Below are 20,594 nucleotides of genomic sequence, written 5' to 3' on the forward strand. Positions count from 1 at the left end.
TTCCTTTGTTTCTAGCAGCCATTGGTGAGATCATTGGAATGCTGCCACATCCTTCAAAGAGACCTCAGCCCTCTTCTTCACCCCTCCTCCTCATTCGTGTGGGAGAGCACACATATATCTAAATTCGAGCAACTCCTTGAAAGCAAGTTCTTTGCCTCCTGTTTCCTTCCCACTGCATCCCTGACCCTTCTCAGTACATAGTTTTAAGACATGGGTGTTTTTCAAGGGAACTGTTTTCTCTTATGTAGCATTCTCTCTTTCATTAGTAAATCTCCAACGTTTCCTGGTTTCTGGTCTGTTGACCTTCCAGAGGACTTCTCCCATTCTCAGAAGTCTCTGCTGATGCTGATAGAGAAGACTGCTTTAGAACTTGTTCTGCTGCTGCCGTCCCGACCCGGTGTAGAAGTGTTCATGGAGGGGAGTATATGCTTTACTACTGTGTCACTCTGCTAACCAAGTTCTGTAGTTGCTCTAGCTCCCAATGTTTTACAGACCCTTGGGTTTAAAAAGCTTGCTATATTTTCTTTGAATTATTTTTGTTTCTAGACTTAGATATGAAATGATTGTATTAGAGCTAGAAACAATTCTACCTGAAGATTCAAAAGTCACTACTTCTTCATAGTCTTTGGTACCTTGCTCTAAGTAGCTCATCTCTCCACCTTTATTGGAAATAGATGTTTTTGTTCCTCACATAGTATATCCAAAATATGTTTTCACCTCCCTCTATTCCTCCTAATTTTTCCCTACCTCCCCTCCTATCCAAATTCACCCCCTATCTGTCTCTCATTAGATAACAAACAGACTTCTGTAGGATAAAAATAAAATAAAATAAAATAAAATAAAATAAAATAAAATAAAGCAACATGTATCATATGGTACAACAAAAACTAACACATTGGATTGGTACAAAACAGACAGAACTAAGGGAGCCCAAGAGAAGGCATGAGACATAGACCCACTTATTTGCACACTCATGAAACCCATAAAAACTGGAAGCCATATCTATACACAAATATATTATGTATATTTATAATATATTTATATATACATTTATATAAATATATAAATGAAATTTAAAAAATAGATAAAATTAACAACAACAACAGCAACAACAAGAAGAAGGAAAAGTCCTGCATGACATTATGGGACAAAGAGTCTCCAAAGATGCTGCTGAGTTCATTTTCTGTTGGATATCTCCTGTTGGGCATGAAGCCTACCCTTAAGAGTATTTTGTTTACCTAGTAGTCTCCTTGGAGGAAATTAAATTTTCATTTGCAAGTGGTTATCAGTTAGAAATGGCTTCTGGGTTAGGGATGGGGGCTTGTGTTCACTTCTCCTTTCAGCTAGGACCCTATTTGGTGCAGACCATGCAGGCCTGTGCATGCTGCTTCAGTCTCTGTGAGTTACTATGTGCCTGGATCATGTTGATTTAGTTTAACATGGATCATGTTAGATTAAAAAAAAAAAAAAAAAAAAGAGCCAAGAGGTCAGATCAATAGCTGAGAGCTGAAAACTTTACCCTTCACTGCTTCTGCTGTTTTTCCTCTCCACCAGAGACTATTTCCTGTGTCCTGTCTTTTTTATAGACTTTCTGTTCTGCCTTCTCATTGGTTGTAAACCCAGCCACATGACCTCCTCGTCACTGCCTGTCTGTACAGACCTCGAGGTCTTCTATGGTTGGTATTGAGATTAAGGGTGTGTGTCGCCATGCTGGCTGTATCCTTGAACACAGAGATTCTGCCTAGCTCTGCCTCCCAAGTGTTGGGATTAAAGGTGTGCACCACCACCACCCAGCTTCTGCTCTGGCTTGCTCTGACCCCATGGCAACTTTATTAATATACAAATAAAATCACATTTCGTTACAAATAAAATATCACCACATTTCCCCTGTTTTTGTCTAAAATTAAAAAAGCTTATAATTAATACAAGAAAAATCATATCCAATAAGTATATACAATATACACAGTCAAGATTACATTAATGATGTCTAGTCCATTAACATTTGACAGATTCAGATAAAAAGAGAACCATGACCATACCTAACAGTGACTTTGAAATCTTCAAAAAGATGACAGGATCTCACAACAATGATTCCAGCCTGACAGACTACTTGAACAAGGACTTGAAACAAGTCCTGCACTTTTTTATTATGCAGTTGCTGGACAAATGATACAAGACTTGACAATTAACCCCAAAATAGAGTTTTTGTTTAAAAAAGAAAAAGGAGAATATAGATATGAGATAGATCACTGAGTCTACCCTGAGAAAAAAGATAAAGACATAATAGGATAAATGGGTAGATCACTAAAAAGAAAAAGGGAAAAATATAAAAATGACAAAAGGTAGATTACTTTTTGTCATTTTTATATTTTGCCTTTTTCTTTTTAGCTATTATGAAAAGAAAAAAGAGAGAATATGGATATGATCAGATAAAAAGGTCAATTATTGGATCTACATTTAAAAAGGAACTACTTGTTTTAAATAGGATAAGTAATGAAAATTTTTTTGTCTGAGTTTATCAAATGTTACTGGACTGGACATTGTTAATATATATATATAATGGAGTTTTTATCTGAATTTGTCAAATGTTAATGGACTGGACATTGTTAATATAATTCTTGACTGTATATATTGTATATACTTACTGGATAGTTTTTCTTGTATTAGTTATAACCTTTTTAAAATTTTAGACAAAAACAGGGGAAATTTGTGGTGATATTGTGTTCCCCAAAATAAACTTATCTGGGGTCAGAGAACAGGACGGCCACAATATTAAACATGAGGATAAGCAGAGGTAGCACATGCCTTTAATCCCAGCACTGGGGAGGCAGAGCCAGGCAGATCTCTGTGAGTTCAAGGCCACATTGGAAATAGCCAGGCATGGTGACTCACACCTTTAATCCCAGAAAGAAAGTATTTAATCCCAGGGAGTGATGGCAGAGAACAGAAAGATATATAAGGCGTGAAAACCAGGCACCAGATCTAGTTAAGCATTTGGCTGGTTAAGCTTTTAGGCTTTCTAGTAGCAGTTCAGCTGAGAGCCATTGGGATGAGACACAGAAGCTTGCAGTCTGAGGAAACAAGACCAGCTGAGGAACTGGCATGGTGAGGAAACTGTGGCTTGTTCTGTCTCTCTGATCTTCCAGCATTCACCCCAATAACTGGCCTCAGGTTTGATTTTATTAATAAGACCTGTTAAGATTCCTGCTACAAGAAGGCCTTGTTCTCTTGGTGTCATCCATTCCCGCTGGCTCTTCCACTTGGGCTCCTCTTCTGTAAAGATCCCTGAACTCTGAAGGGAGGGATTTGATGGAGACATCCTGTTTAGGGATGAGTATTCCAAGATCTCTCTCTCTCTCTCTCTCTCTCTCTCTCTCTGTCTGTCTGTCTGTCTGTCTGTCTGTCTGTCTCTGTCTCTATCTCTCTGTTATGGCTGTGGGTTTCCCCATCCTAGGGAGAGCTATCTGTCTTCCTAGTCCCTTACTCTATACTGAACCTCTATGGTTCTATGGATTGTAGCTTGGGTATCATTGCTTTAATGGGTAATATTCACATAAGGGAATTCATATCATAATTTCCTTTCTGGTTCTAGATTATCTCACTCAGGATGAGTTTTTTTAGTTCCATCCATTTATCTGAGAATTTCATGGTTTCAGTTTTTAAAAAATGGCTGCGTAGAAGGCGAAAGATTTATATGATCTGAAGAGAAACCAGAGTATCTGGGCGGTGGTGGCACATGCCTTTAATCCCAGAACTTGGGAGGCAGAGCCAGGCGGATCTCTGTGAGTTTGAGGCCAGCCTGGGATACCAAGTGGGTTCCAGGAAAGGCACAAAGCTACACAAAAAGGATACCCTGTCTCGAAAAACAAACAAACAAAAAATTGGCTGAATAATACTCCATTGCATAAATGTACCACATTTTCTTTATACATTCATCTGTGAGGGACATCTAGCTTGTTTCCAGTATCTTACTCTTATGAATAGAGCAGCAATGTACATTGTTGAGAAGTGTCTCTGTGGTAGGATGAAGTGTCCTTTGGGTATATGTCCAAGAATGGTACAGCTGGATCTTGAGGTAGATCAATTCTCATCTTCCTGAGGAACCACCACACTGATTTCCATAGAGGTTGTACTCGTATGCACTCCTACTCACAATGGATGGGTGTTTCCCTTGCTTTACATTATTGCCAGTAGGACTGCCATTTGTTTATTGATCTTAGCCATTCTGCCAGGTGTAAGATGAAATCTCAGGTAGTTATGATTTGCATTTCCCTGATGGCTAAGGATGTTGAACATTTCTTTAAGTGTTTTTTCAGTCATTTGAGTTTTTTTTTTTTTTTTTTTTGAGAATTCTCTGTTTAGATCTTTATCCCATTTTTAATTGGGTTATTTGTTTTCTTGATATCTAGTTCTTAAAAATTCTTTATATATTTTGAATATTATTCCTCTATTGTATGTATTTCCCCATACTGTAGGCTACCACTTTTTTCAAATATATCCCTGTTGGATTGAACCTGTTAAGTTCTAGCTATGCCAAGAAATGTATAAGTCCTAAAGTGCTTAACTCTAGACTCGGGCTGAAATCTTCATCACTCCTATATTAATGATCATTTAATATCACATTCTATTTTAATTTCCATTTCATATTCAATCTGCTCTTCTGTCATTGTGTCCATTTTTCTAACTTGGAAATAAGTGAAAAACAAGATCAGCTTTGAAGAGCATTGGTAATATACAAACACAGTTTTCTTAAATCAAAATGGTTTAGGCTTCCTCTATTTTATATTTCTAGCACCTAACACACATTATACATTTATTATCAAATGCAAAATAATTCAATATATTTTAAAAGTTTCACTATCTTTATTAACATGCAATGTATTCTAAGATCCTGTGAGCACTTTGAATGAAAACAGCTGATCAATCATTCAAAAGGTTTAACTAACATAATCAATGTAGGTATATTTTGTCTAGAGGAGTAGATAAAATAGATAATGCTTTAATAATGTAGTTTAAGACCAAGGGTAACTGAGCAAGCATAAATTTACAAAATCTTAACTGTCACTTCATTGCTGAAGTGAAATACCAAAAAGAAATTCAATAACATCTAAAGTAATTTTTAAAAGGAAGTCACATTGACTTGAAGGGACACTTTGCTTCATATACAATATCTTCCTTCACAAATATCAAGAGAACTCTTATTCCTAACATATATCTTTACACATTTCAGAACGCAAATCTTTAGAGCAGTATTATTTCTCCATAGCTAAAAATAAAAATACTGAGAATCTTTGTTAAAAAAAAAAAGAAATGTTGCAACCGAAAGGAAACTTGGAGCTTTGAGTTAAGTGCTTACTTAACTATAAAAGTCAGTGTGTGTTGCATGAATAGAAGACCAATCGCACCACTGTGAAGTCCCTACAGTAACCCATTTCAGAATCAGAAAGATCATATATTAAAAATGGTCTCTGCAGTCATCCATGTATACAAGTAGAGTCTAGCTACTGTTAAATTAACACTTCGTTAAAATATCAAAGTAAAAGTTTCAACAAATACTTTTTTATGTTATATTTCAAAACAGGACAAAAAAAAATGAAGAACAGATTGCCAGTTCTTCTATTCCACAGCAGTTTAGTTTCTCAGTTCGCATTTTCTTTTCTTTTGCCGAGCTCTCTGTCACTGGAAACTCTTAAGCCGATTTCAAGGGCTCCACCTGAATAAACATATTGTAAAAGTGTTTATGTATTGAAGTGGGTCAGTTCAAGGTATGGTATTTGGCTGGAACTCCTAATTTCTCTTTTTACAGCACAAGGGGCTGCCAGAAGGAGGAAGTCTGAGCTGAATTAATACATTTGTTGCAGTGGAAGGAAAATGGAAACTACTCTAACCACAAACCAAACTGCCTCTTTCATTTATGCCAATGATAAAGTTTTCCTAAGAAGTACATACACTCTGGCACAGAGCCACCATAAGTTTGCATTTGAAAGAAAAACGTGTATGCTTATTTGTTTAAGGTTTACTGCTTGGGTTATCTGTAAGTCCTTTTCCTGGTAGCTCGGTGTGTGGAGGGGCTTGTGAGGCAGATGTCCATTGTCATTCTTGGAGACGACTTTTCTCTGTTATAGGACAATCATGGAAGATACCCATGGAGCTTGGATTGGTGTGAACTTTCAAAAACTGTTGTCGCAATGTGTGACAGACCTCTCTGTCTCCCTCACAACAGCTGCATGAACTCTTATTTCACGTTTTCTGATGGTAGAGAAGTCTCTCTGCACAATTCATGTGCACACAAAACTGTTTTTGCTGCCAAGATACACTGTGTTAAAAACAAGGGCTGATTTGGTGAAATGCCGTCAGTACCATTTTTGAACGTGTTCCTCTTGTTTTTCCTCTATGGTCGGTGGGTGAGGTCTTGTAGTGGACCGAGGTTGCTTCACAGTCTTTGCTGAAGAAATATTTTAAGAAAACATACACTTTTTCTCAAGGGGCATGCCAGAGTCAATCATGTACATATTTCAAGCCATGTTATATATTACCCTTACAGGATCAGTAACTTCATATCGAGAATAGTAACTTCAATAAGTCTGAATAATTTCCAAGTAAAGTTACAGCATAAGACTAAATAGTTCACCTCCGTTGGGTGATTTCCATAGAACTAGTAGGCAATCAATGGTTTTCATTGTGTAGATAGGTATAGAATATAATAGGTCCTTGTATAATATATATATTTAGTTACATATTATATAAACATATAATTTAAAATGACAATTACTTTAACTTGGGAGCATAGAAGTACCTCATTCCTATAGTGTTTGTGGAACCATATTAAATAATGCAGAGGAAGTATCCAGAAAACGATATAGCATATTCACAGGAAGCACTCCAAACATATTGGTATGATTATAAATATTGCTACTCCATAGGAAAGGCAATTTCAGACACCTCAGTTTGTAGAGCCTAGGACACTCTGACTTGTAAAGCATTCCAGTTTCTCCCTCTTTCTTAGATGTACAGCCACATGTACAGACCGACAATGGTCTAAGATGTAAACTGAGTACATATCAAACATGAGTCTATATGCTCACTTAAGACTTCCTTCTCTCTTTGGACAGTCAGCAGACTTCATTTGAGTCTCCTGAAATCTCAGTCAAGTTTAGTTTGTGGAAACTCCCCAGGAGAGGAATTTAGACATTTTCCTGTTTGTTTCACAGTGTTTTACAACGGGCATGGAGTTCACAACAGGCCTGCATTCCCAGGAAAAGTCTCCCAGAATGGCACAAAAAATGTTCATTAGAGCAAATGACTTTGTAAAGGTTACTGAGTTGGCCATAAGTGAATGGGGGAAAGGCTATCAGTATTGACCTACATGAGAGAGGCTGAAAGGGGGCGATGCCCTTCAGACATTCGATTCTCATTGTTTAGAAAAAAAAATTATGTTTTTTTTTAATGCACAAAAGCTCAGAATTGACTTTGGGACCTGTGTTTGGTGTGGGTATTTCAAGTCTGATGGGTAAACAAATCTATTACTCTTAACCTTTCTCTCTGTCCAAGGACATATCAGTGAACAAGAGCAGCCATGGGATATTCCCTGGTGTACTTCTATGTGTTTTGGGCTGTGGTAGACTAATAAGACAATTCAAAAAATATTCCCAGATATTTATCTTTAATCATAAATATCAAGGTGTATAAGAATCTCAGTCAATAAAGAAAACATTCTGATAATGCTTAAATATTTTTCTCCTTTTCAAAGTACTGCAGAACTCATTCACACTACTTTATCTCTTTCCCACAAACCAAATGTTTATATGTTATGTCCTAGGACGCAGCATTAATGTAAAATCTGCTGGTCTTGTGGGAAGACATGGACCTCAGTCAAAACAGCCATTCATGGTGGCCTTCTTCAAGGCAAGTGAGGTACTTCTTCGATCTGTGAGAGCAGCCAGCAAACGGAAAAATCAAAACCGCAACAAATCCAGTTCTCAACAGGACCCCTCCAGGATGTCCAGTGCTGGAGGTAAGATACAATGAGAGTGTCGGTTGTGCTCAGAAAATGATTGGGTCATAAGTTGCAAGTCAAGTTGCCACAATAAATTTGCCAGCTGCGTACAACTTCATTTGGTATATTAAATCATCTAGTGATGTTTCCAGCATCCCCAGAATGTTTCACCAGTGAATCACTCAGTAATTCATTTAAAAATAACTATGATGTGCCTTCATGTGTTGAAAGATTCCATTCAAATTAAAATCAAGCTGGGCAGTAACACAGTTATGAAATGGCTAAGTCAACAAAGTGTAGCCGAAGTGAAATGGCACATCTTGCGGACTAGCTTCCCGAAGGAATGGTCAGCATCTAGTCCTTCCCTTAATATTTAGATGTGAATCATGTAGCTCAGATTCTTCCTAGAACTTAGGATTAGGGCAGACGGTCAGAGAATCAAGATGTGCTTGTATTTCCCTTAATTATCTGGTGGGCTGCTATCTGAACTATCCAATCACATGTACACATAAAACTTTTCAGCAAAATATTACAAATGGGTAGCTGATATCAATCTACTTTCATTTTAATTTATTCTCCTTCTGGTTGGGAAAGGAGATAAAAGTGTCACTAATTAGAAAGTATGTAACTGCCAGTGACTCAACTGCACACTTTATGCTGAGAAGGACCTTGGTTAGTCTAGGATATAAGACTAACCTCATGTTTTATATGAGGTAAAATTAGGTAAAATTGATGTCTACATTATTACAAGAATCTTTTCCCATCTATGAAAAATAAATTTGGATCTTCACTATTCCTAGAACTTCTCAATTTAGTAAAAATTATTTGTTTACTGATAATGATGTATGTGGTTCTCTTAACAGATACCATATGTACAGTACTTTGCTCTAGCAAAGGGGTGAGCAGATGCATAGGACAGCCATGAGTTCCACTAGCCGTATTTGGGCAAATTAGAAATCTCATTTCAAATAGCCTTTGCTATTCTTAAAAAAAACTTCATTTTTTGAGGTTTCTTCAAAGTAACAAATCTTCTAGAACCTGAGATCATCAAAGACGGAATTCATTCACCTTCCTGAAATGTAGTTGCCAGATCACCTGGCATGTCTAGAAACAGAAGCAATAGGAGAGAATTATATATGGTACTACATTATACTGAATTAAATGCTACATATAAAATGAAGCTTTCAAATAAAGTTTCATTGAAGAATAATGGTAGTTTTATGCTACTTTGTTAAAAATACTCAGAAAATATTTAGTTTGGCAAAAAGTTATAGTCTCTGAATATGAAATTGGAGAAAAATAACCTTCTAAAGCCCCCCCTTCCTTGCAAATACTAGCTTGTCAAAGTTATAGATGTATATTTTTCAGCTAGGAGGTTTCTGAATTTGGCTGGAATGTTTTTAATTTAATGTAGCACTTTGCATCAAGAGAGGGGTTTTGTAAACTCTGAACAGAATAGTAAACAATTTTGGAGGAAACTGGAAAGCTGAGAGTACAGCCATGCCCTTATTATTCGAGCTTATAATTACTCTGGCAGAAGGTTCCAGTGACCAGAATCATCAAAGTCCTTTTCCCTCTGGGCCCACTCTATTTATCTTCTCTTTTTGACCACAAAGTAGCAAATGTACTTCTATAACCACAGATGAATAAAACACATGGAGCAAAAACCAGGAGCCTTTCACCAGTTTCCCAACACATTTAGTGTACATGCTTATTATAGTATAGACTGATATTTCCCTTTGCAGAGTTGGTCCTTGGCAAGCGTCTCTGTGAAATATGTGGTAGATGGTTTTGAAGTTAGTTCATATTTTGATAATAAGAAAGTAGCTGGTTTTCTATGAGACTTAACCTTTCAATAGGTAGTAATCAAGCAGACTGGAAAAGCCTCATAGGATTTGGGCTAAAAGGTGGGACTGAAGGAAGGGAATAGTAATATAAACAGAACGCTTGATATTTGGGGGGCTTAAAATACCAGGTAAAATATAAAATGATCCAAATATAAGTAATAAATGCCACAATAATACTAGGCTTTCAAAACAAATGATGGAACAAAGGCTCCCTGACTCATGTATGGATGGACACAGCTTTAAGAAAGAGTAATGATAGAGGTTTGTCAAATTGCAGCTTTTCAGTGCATCTCATAAAATATTAGAAGTCTGGAAAAGCATAAGGCATAGGAAAATTATAATCCAGGTCAGGTCATTTTGACCATTTCACTTCACTTTTTTTTTCTTGTTTAAAGAACTTCTATATTGGACGCGGTGGTGCACTCATGTAATCCCATTACTCAGGAGGCTGAGGCTAGGAAATCCAGAATTCCAAGCCAACTTGAGTTATCTAGGGACACTGCAGAAACATAAAAAAGGAGTGGGGAGGAGGGAGGGAGGGCAAAAAGAAGGAACAAAAGGAGGAAGAGAGGAAAGGGAAGGAGAAAAAGAAGATTCCTCCCTTATGACTTCAGTTCTCTCTGTCCCATACATAATCCTATGGGAGAGCCTAGAAGAGTGTTTACTCCAAAGTAGGAGCCTACCAAATACCTGCTAAACAAATTACCATGTTGATTGTTCCCAGAAAACCAACTTCCTCATTCAAGTGAATATTTGTAGAACCATTGCTTCCAGAACGTTTGTGGAGTTTGCTCCCATCTCAGTTCCTTTGGCAAGAAGGTTGTGCAGCAGTCCTGTAGATGACCTTGACAGTGTCACATTGACCATGCACAATGATTTTTTTTTTAAAGTTTGGGTAGTAGAGGAAGGAAGAAAGAGCATTAGCCAAGTTTTAAACCAGCCATCCCTGAAGATACAGCAGCTACAGGTTGATAAGTTTTTCAAAGAACTCATGGACCTTGATGATGTTTCAAGAGTTACATAAAGTGCTCAAAACAGCAGAGTATTGAGAGTCTGTGAAAGCTGACAGGAAAATCGCCAAGTCTCAGCTCATACCAGAACTGCTAGAAGACCTTCTATCATGTGCTTGGTACTAAGGACCCTTAAAAGTGGGTCTGGTCTTGCAGTGGTCGTGCTTGAAGCCTATATAGCTTCTCAGGGTAATTCTCTCCCATAGTTAATCCTAACTCAAACATTCTGCACTTATTCTCAAATCAAATAAACATTACCTCTTGTCTAATGTATACAATGGAAACCTATGCCTCTTGAAACATATCAATCAAACAAGGAAAGAGAATCAATTAAATTAACCAGAGTGCTCTATAATGTATTATCAGTCAAACTACACAAATAATATGTTTTGTGTATTTTAGAAGTGATTTAGTCATCTTCCTAGCAAAATGACCTGATTCTTTTAAAATGCTGCAGCATTTTTTAAAAAAAAATAATACTAGAATTATTGTAGTTAATCACATCACTTTTAATGAACATTTTGCTTGTTTCCGAGCGAGGTCTCTAAAATAAATAATATACTGAAAATTCTACAGTGCTACATAGAGGAAAATGTTTCCAATCTAAATGATTCCTATAGAAATTAACATTAAAAACTGATTATTCTGGGAATCATGAAATGTTTTAGAAACATTTCTCAAACAATTATTCTAGCTCATCTAATATGTCATTAGCTAGCTCTATTTCTTTAATGACATATTTTGTTCATTCAGTGTTATTGGCATGTACGTGATTTTGGGTATAAGCATTTAGAGGGCTCATCCCTATGGGAATATACTTCTACTTTAAGCATCCCTTAGTTACATTGTTTAGGGGTGGAAGGCTTGTGAGAGATTTCATGCTCCATGTTAGCATGTCTATCGTTGTCCTTGTTCGAGTCTGAGTGAGGCAGCTAAATAAGCATCCTAGGTGATGCTTCCCTGTCACTCTAGGAAACAGTCTCACAGTAGGTTCCTTGGTCCTCTGGCTATTGCAGTCTTCCTGCCCCCTCTTTTGTAGTGTTTCCTGAGTCTTAAGTGTAGGAGTTGTGTTGGAGATGTATCCAGTGGGGCTCAGCTCCCAAGAACAGTAGTTCTCTGCATTATGGCAAGTTGTAGTTTTTTGCAATGGTCTTTGTCTTTTGCAAAGAGAAGCTGCTTTGGTGAAGCCTCCTAGTTACTCTTGTCTGTGTGTATAAGGGAAGTCTACTTAGAATGTAGTTAGGAAGTCTGCTGGTTTAGTAAACTGGTGGTAGTGAGTCTCCTCTTAATATTCATAACCTCACTAACCCTGGGTAGCTGACTAAGTTTTCAGTACCAAGCATGGTTTCCCTCCTGTTGGATAGGCTTTACATCCCATTAGACAGCTATTTGTTACTGCCAATGGATATGTGCCTTATTGCGCCTTTGAGAATAACTTGTCCTATTGGTTGTTATTGTAGTTCATACACTTTACAGCTGGGTAGGACTGTTGATGCTTTCTGCCATTGGCAGCTTACTTAGCACTATCCTGGACTGTGAAAGGTAGTCACCAGGGAGGTGGTTTTCTGGTCAGAAGCTGTTTGGATCCTCAAAGTCCTGTGTCCTATGTGTGTAGTATCATCAGCATCAAAGACTTACCTTCAACTTCTGGGAGACAGCCAATGGCAAAATTGACCAACAACTCAAAAGAGGGTTTCTTATGAGTGGTACTGGCCTTTTTATTAGACAGTCTAAGGCTACACAGAGGAGCATTTTCATCCCAAGTTGCTTAACTTCATTTAAACTGTACATCTGTATGTATGCACATACAATTATATGTATTATATGTAATTTGGGATGAATAAAAAGTAGTATGATTTGTTATGGATTTTCGAAACATCTTCATTGTGTTTTTTCTTCCTCCCACCCACTCCTTCTGCATTGATCATCTTACCCCAGGTTTCCTCTTCAGTTTCCCCATTTCCCCTTCACATCGTGTGTGTCCCACTATCTCAACTCTACTGCTTCCGCCTTCCCCCATGGCACCTTTTTTTTTTTTGAGATGGGGTTTCTCTGTAGCTTGGGGCCTTTCCTGGAACTCGCTTTGTAGACCAGGCTGGCCTTGCCTGGCTCTGCCTCCTGAGTGCTGGGATTAAAGGTGTGTGCCACCACCACCGGGCTGTGGTACCTTTTTGATATCTGAGTTTTTTGGGTTTCTCTGGGTTATAAAACTGACATGTGACACTATGGAGGCAGGAATCACAAAAGACAAGCATTTGTCTTTCTGAGTCTGGGTTACCTCACTCAGTTAAAAATGTTTTGTTCTATCCATTACCTGCCATTCTGACTGGAGTGAGGTAAAGGCTCAAATTGTTTTAATTTGCATTTCTCTGATTTCTAAGGATGAACTTATTTTAGATATCTCCTAACCATTTTTACTTTTTCTTCTGCAAATTCTGTTTGTTGTCCATGATTTGACTCTGATTTTTTGAGTTTGTTGTATATTCTGGATATTAACCCAGCCGTCAGATGTACAGCTGGCAAAGATTCTATGGGTTTCCTCTTCATTCGGTGATTATTTCTTTAGGTGAGATGAAACATTTCAGTTTGATGATGTTACACTTGTTGGTTGTTGGCCCGAATTCCTGGACAAATTGAGTCTTTTTCAGATGTTTGTTTCTTACATTTGCACCCTGTGGTATACTTACTGCCTATGTTTCCTCCAGAGCTTTCAGTGTTTCAGGTTTCACATTGAAGTTTTTGATCCATTTGGAGGTGGTTTATGTGCAGGGCGACAATGCAGGTCAGAGTTCACTTTTCTTTATATGGACATTGTGTTGTTCCAGCACCATTTGGTGAGGATGGTCTTTTTTCCCCAGTGTATTTTTTTGGTCATTTTTTTTTTTTTTGTTGAATATCAGATGGATATAGTTACATGTACTTACATTTGAGTCTATTTTGTTCCATTAGTCTACATGTCCATTTTTTGTGTCGGTATCATACTGTTTTTACTATTATGGCTCTGTAATACAATTTGAAATCTGTAATGGTAATGCCTACAGCATTGTTTTTTGTTCTTTTTTGTTTTGTTTTTTTGTTTTGTTTTGTTTTTGGCTTAGGATTGCTTTGACTATCCGGGGTCTGTTGTGGTTCCAAATGAAATTTAGGGGTAGATTTTTTTCTTAATTTCTGTCAAGAATGAGATGAGGATTTTGATTGCACCAAATCTATAATTTGTTTTTAAACAATGTTCATTTTCATATTATTAATATTACAAATAACATAATAGTTATAGTTATGTACACATAATTATCACATATTAATATTAATGCCAATGTTAATATTAATTCTACAAATGTACGAGCATGGAAAGTGTTTGCATTTTACAATGTTTTTCTCAATCTCTTTAGAGATTTAAAGTTTTTGTTATAGAGATCTTATTATCTCATTCATTGTGTTTCTTTCTAGTTGTTTAATATTCTTTGAGTCAATTATAAGTTGGAATGTGTCCATAATCGATCACTGCATCTATTGAAATTCCCATGTGATTTTTGTCTTTAAGTCTACTTATGTGATTTATTACAATTATTTTCTTATGCATGCTGATTCAAACCTGTATCTTTGGGATAAGGCAAACATGGTAATGATGAATAATATTTTTAATATATAGCTGTATTTTGTCTTCAAGTATGGCACTAAAAATTATTGAGTCATGTTCATCAGGATTATTGAACTATAGTTTTCTTTTTTTTCATTGTGTCTACCTGGTTTTGGTGTCAGAGTCTACTGGCTTTGTAGAATATTTGGAAGTGCTCTTTCTGTTCCTGTTTTTTTAAAAATTATTTAAGGAGTATTGCCTATAGATCTTTTTTGAGTATTTGATGGAATTCTGCTGTATAAGGGCCTTTTAAAGTCAGAAGCCTTTGTATTGCTGTTTCAATTTCCTCATATGTTCTGTTTAGGTTGTTCATCTCTTCTTGTTTTAACTGTGGTGGTTTGGATGAATTTAGAAATTCTTCCATCTCTTTAGGTTCTAACTTAATGGAGTTCAGGTTTTTAATATATTCCTATATAATATTCTGAATTTATTTGGTGTCTGTTGTTTCTCTTTTTAATTTTGACTGTGTTGATTTGGATCATCTCATTCTTTTAGTTAGTTGGACCAAACATCATGCTTACTTTCTTTTAAAGAACCTGTTCTTGGAACCATTGAATTCTTGAATTATTCTATTTGTTTCTATTTCTTTAATTTCTGCTCTGATTTTTATTTCTTGCTGTGTACTGGATTTGGGTTTGGTTTGTTGTTTTTCCAGATTCTTGAGTTGCATTGTTAAATCATTTATTTTTTGGTCTTTCTTATTTTTTTTTTAATGTAGGCACTTGGAGCTATAAATTTTCATCCTAGGGCTCCTTTTAATGTGCCCCAGAGGTTTTATTGTGTTGTGTTTTCATTTCATTTAGAGCCAGGAATTTTTTTATTTTATTCTTGATTTCTTTTTTGACCCATTCATCATTCAAAAACAAGATTTTAATTTCTACAAGTTTGTGGACTTACTAAAGATTTGTTTGCTGTCTACTTAAGTTTTATTGCATTATGGTCATATAGAACAGAGGGAGTTATTTCAAATTTTCTTAATTTTTAAAGATTTTTTTTGTGTCTCAGAATGTAGTCTATATTATAGAAACTTCCATGGCCTGTTTAGTAGAATATATAATCATTGGTGTTTGGGTAGAATATTCTGTAGATATCTGTTATGTCCATTTGATGTATATCAATTAATTCTGATGTTTTTCTATTTATTTATTTATTTTTGTTCAGATGACCTATCCACTGGAGAAGGTGTGATATTTAAAATCACCTACTGTTAATGATTTGATGTTAATCTGTTTCTTTAATTCTAGTAGTAATTTTAAAAATGAAATTGTGTTCACCAGAGTTTGGTGCATATATACTTAGGATTCCAATGTCTTTTTGATTAATTGTTTCCTTAAGAAGAGTAAAGTGTCCTTGTTTATCTGCTCTGATAAGTTTTAGTTTGAAGTTTATTTTATCAGATATTAGGAGAGCAACACCTGTTTGTTTCCTGGTCCCATTTTATTGGAATCCCCTTTTCCATCCTTTCACTTTAAGGTGGCAACTCTCTTTAAAGCTGAGTTTCTTGGAGACAACAGAAGGATGGATTTCCATCCAAACAGCCTTTGTCTTTTGATTAGAGAGCCAAGGCCATTAATATGTGAAGTTATTATTGAAAGGTAGGTGTTGATCATAGTCATTTTGTTTTTTGCTATTTTAAATCATACTTTCTGTTTCAGTAATTAGAGGAGTTTCTACAGTCTGTTGGTTATGTTCACTCCTTTCTGCAGTCCACAGTATTTCTTCCTATGTTTTATTTAGAGTTGGTATGATGGGTATGAATTGTCTTAGCCCATTTGGATCATGGAAAGCTTTTCCCTTTCCTTCAACTCTGGTACATAGTTTTGCTGGGTTCAGTAATCTTGGTTGATAATTGTGGTTTTTAGAATTTTGAATACATTGCTCCGAGTTCTTCTAGGTTTAAAAGTTTCTATTGAGGAGTTAGCTGTTATTCTAGTGGGTTTTCTTTAGGTGTGACTTGTGTTTTTCTTTTACAATTTTTAAGAATACTTCTGTTTTCTATATATTTAGTGATGAAATTATGATTTGTCACAGGGTCTTTTCTGGTCTTATCTAGTTGTTTGGGTTCTGTTTGCTGGTCTTTCTAGTTGGGCTTCTGTGTACTTCTTGCATTTCTATGGCTAGATATGCTTTTCCATATTTTATAAAAGTTCTTATATGATCTTGTTGCAGATCTGGTCTTTGCCATTGACCTGTGATTATTCGCCCTCACCTATGCCTATAATTTGAAGATTTTGTCTTTTGATGGTGTCCCACATTTCCAGCTTGTTCCTTTCCCATGCTTTAAAAAATTAATATTCTCTGCTTCCTTGTTCTAGTTCCTTCACTTATCTTCAAGTCCCAATGTTCTGTTTTCTGCTTGATCCATTCTGTTTTCAGAATCTTTTGATTTTTTTTCAGTTGAGTTATTTAGTTTTTCAGTTACATCTTCATTTCAGCTTGAGTTCTTATCAATGTTTCTATCTCTTCATTGAATTCAGTCATTTCATTCAGACTTATGCATGTATTTTCTTTCATATCCCTCAGGTAATTAGTATTTATTATGAGTTTATTCTCTTTAGTTTCACTGAGCTGTTTGTGTCTTCTTTCAGTTCCTTGAATTCTTTGATAAAGTTTGTGATTTTTCTTTTAGCTCCTGTGTCCTGGGTTTCATCTATGTAACTGATGGAGAACATTTCTAACAGGACTGGTGGATTTCAGGGGAGGGTGTAAAGTGTCTTGAGCCTTTGTATTATTATTTTTTTAATATGAGATCTGGTCATGTGATCTTCTCCTGTTGGTTGTGGATCTGATGTGGACACAGCAGGCTAGGCTGGTGCCTAGGTTGTGCCTGAACCTGGAGGTTAGGAAACATGTAAATTGGGCTCATCAGGCTAGGCCAGGCTCTGTTTGGGAGTTCAGGCTTAGGGCTAGGAATTGGTTAATTGACAGACAGGGTAAGGTCAGGCAGACTCACCAGTCTTGGCCAGTGCACAGGATGTGTAGGCCTTTTTGAGCCTCAAGGATGGAAATGGTATAAACTGCTCCCATGGTGATTAGAGTTGGAAGTTGTTGTGAAAGGGGACTCAAAGAGGTTACATGTGTCTTCATGCCAGGTGGCCTGGCCTAGTGAATATGGGGTCTGATGAGTTACAAGGAGAGGGAGAGAGTCCAGGAGAAGGTCAATATTTTTGGCAAGCAGCTGTAGGCAGAATGGAGTTGGGCACATGACTTCATTTGTAGACCTGTTCATCAACAGTAGAATTATGTCCACTTCATTTAATCTCTTAAGGACTGCCAATTGCTATTTTTAAAGCTATAAACATAATTCCCTTGCCCCTTTTCCTGCAGCTTAGTTTGCCAACTATTGAGCATGCACCTAACTCCAGACCTTGCTGATTTGGCTAAAATATTTACTTCACTCAGTAACCATTAATTTTTATTTCTGACAGAGTAAGCATATGGGTACAACTCTCCATGACATCAGACTCTTGGAACAAGAATCCATTATAAACTTAATTACTCATTACATTTATGTGAGATAATATATATCTCACTTAGTCTTTATGAAACTACATTAATTAAATGAGATCTTTGGGCTTTTAATTTTATTCACTTTCTTATTTTATAAACATGGAATTCTAAAAACCATACATGTGGTCTCTGTCTGTCTGTCTGCCTGCCTATCTGTCTTTGTGTGTATGTATGTATATATGTATGTATGTATGTATGTATGTATCTATCTATCTATCTATCTATCTATCTATCTATCTATCTATGTGCATGTATGTGTTTGTAATATAATTGAATGTTAATTGTTAAAAACACTTTCCCACTGCCTGAATAGAATTGTTGGGTGGTATTATTCAGATTAATGTAGAAACTTCCCTGAAAGCAATAGGACATAATCTTAAAACAAATTTTATTCATTTTTTACTATTAACATATATTTATTCAATTATTGCATAAGAAGAAAATTTTCTGCTCAAATTTTAACTACTACTTTATTTTCTAAGTTGACATCAAACAAATGACAATTTGCGGTAATCACAAAGACAGCTGCATCACCATTTTGTCCCTGGTGTGAGACTCCTTCATTAGCAGTTGAATCATTAAGTTGGAAGGTGAAACAGTCGCACAAGCTCTCTTTGAAGTAAATTATATTGCTTTTTAATTTTCCTTCTTTCACAATAATAAATAATAAAAATCTTTTAGAATGATATTTGTAAAAACTGAGCAAATTCCAGAGACAACATAAAAAGTGCTCTGTAAAGTTTTGTATTTTTGAGATACTTTTCCTTTATTTCAGAGGCAAGATTAGAGTTTTACATTTATATTTAACTTTTTAAAAAATTATAGAATTTTTAATATTTTGAATACATTGCAAAATATATAATAGAAACAATGTCTCTGTCTTAAATTACTCATGGAAACTATGGAAAATAAGTTCATTAATTTTTCAGATATTTATGAAATGCATATTATGTATCAATCATTATTTCTCATACTTGGTATATGTCAATGAACCAGAGTTAAACAGATTGTCTTGGTGAGTATTTATTCAATGGAGGCAATACAGATAAGAAGTAATGCAGGCCCCAGGTAGAGCTCCAGGAGTCCAATCGGTGAGAAAGAGGAGGGATTGTATGATTGAGAAATGTTGATACCATGATTGGAAAGAGCACAGGGACAAATAGTCAAACTAGTGGAAACACATGAACTATGAACCAATAGCTGAGGAGCCCCCAACTAGATCAGGCCCTCTGGATAAGTGAGACAGTTGATTAGCTTGAACTGTTTGGGAGGCATCCAGGCAGTGGGACCGGGACCTGTCCTTAGTGCATGAGCTGGCTGTTTGGAATGTGGGGCCTTTGCAGGGACACTTTGCTCAGCCCCGGAGGAGGGGACTGGACCGGCCTGGACCCAATCTACCAGATTGAACTGAATCCCCAGGGGAGTCCTTGCCCTGGAGGAGATGGGAATGGGAGGTGGGCTGGGGAGAGGGTGGGGAGTGTGGGAGGAGGGAGGACAGGGGAATCTGTGGCTGATATATAAAATTAAATTAAATTATAAAATAAAAAAGAAGTAATGCATGTAATGAATAAATAATGGCAGAGAATTTCCCAAAGTGTAAGTGAAACACTAAATCAGCCTAACCAAGGTAAGAGAAATGAGGACTATTGGGATCAGAGTTATAGTATTTAAATGTGCTAGTTAGGGAAGACTCCTTCCAAGATGGTGCTTAAAAAAATACTGAAAGATACAGCAGTTAGCCATGTGGATGTCCAGGCAAGAAAATATCAGGAAAAGGCTACAGCAAGCATAAGGACCCTAAATGAAGTCTAAATTCAACTGTGTGTGTAACAGGAAGCGGTGGTTATGGCTAGAATGAGGTGAAGGAGGAGAAGAATTACTGGAAATGAGTGAGAGGGGTACTGGGTCCCACTCACACCAAGCTTCTAGCCATTGTGCAGATATTTCACTTTGGTGGTATTAGAACCATAGCAGGGCTTCTTTCAGACAAACGCATAATTAATTTGATAAAAGCCCACTTGGGGTACAAGAGGAAAGGGGGAGAGTACTATTCAGCATACTTAAGTAATCTTGCCTAGTGATGGTGTTTTGGTCCAGGAGCAATGATGGAGAGAATGAGCAAGTGGGTTTGAAATCTATTTGAAAGTTGTGTGGGTGATTTCCTGATAGATTGGACATGAGAAAAAAGGAAAAAGGAGTGGGTTTCCTGAGCTTTTTGTTTGATTGAGTTTTGCCTGGATACTTCCATTAGCCATGAATGAAGACGCCTAAAAGTGGACATGTTTTTGAGTGCTGCTCAGAAACTCCAAATAGGGTATCTTATATTGATGATACTTATTTAAATAAAATCTCCAAAGACACTGGCATCTTCTCTGAAAGCTCCTCTTTAGAAAATATTGTATGAATATGCATATTCATGGAAGTACCACTGATGTGACTGAATTAATGAATGATCACACAGTTAATAGTTGGTACTCTGTGGATGGCAGCACCAGCCTATGCCTGGCATATAGGTGGCAATAGAATGTTTTTTCAGAACTGTATAAAGCAAATACTATCCTACATTCTACAAAAGTAACTTGACTGAGTGACAC

At 36.5% G+C, this 20,594-nt stretch overlaps 1 protein-coding gene across 2 annotated transcripts in view; it reads left to right on the plus strand.

The window, feature by feature from the left end:
• The window catches only part of Bmp5 (bone morphogenetic protein 5), a 124,344-nt gene that overhangs the window by 95,574 nt on the left and 8,176 nt on the right, over nucleotides 1-20,594 (plus strand). For both annotated transcript variants that reach the window (XM_036193844.1, XM_036193845.1), the window contains exon 4: nucleotides 7,820-8,014. In XM_036193844.1, coding sequence (XP_036049737.1) covers nucleotides 7,820-8,014 — 195 coding nt within the window. The remainder of the gene's footprint in view (nucleotides 1-7,819; nucleotides 8,015-20,594) is intronic.

The sequence above is a fragment of the Onychomys torridus genome, chromosome 7, assembly GCF_903995425.1.
Source record: "Onychomys torridus chromosome 7, mOncTor1.1, whole genome shotgun sequence".
Taxonomy (NCBI): Eukaryota; Metazoa; Chordata; class Mammalia; order Rodentia; family Cricetidae; genus Onychomys; species Onychomys torridus.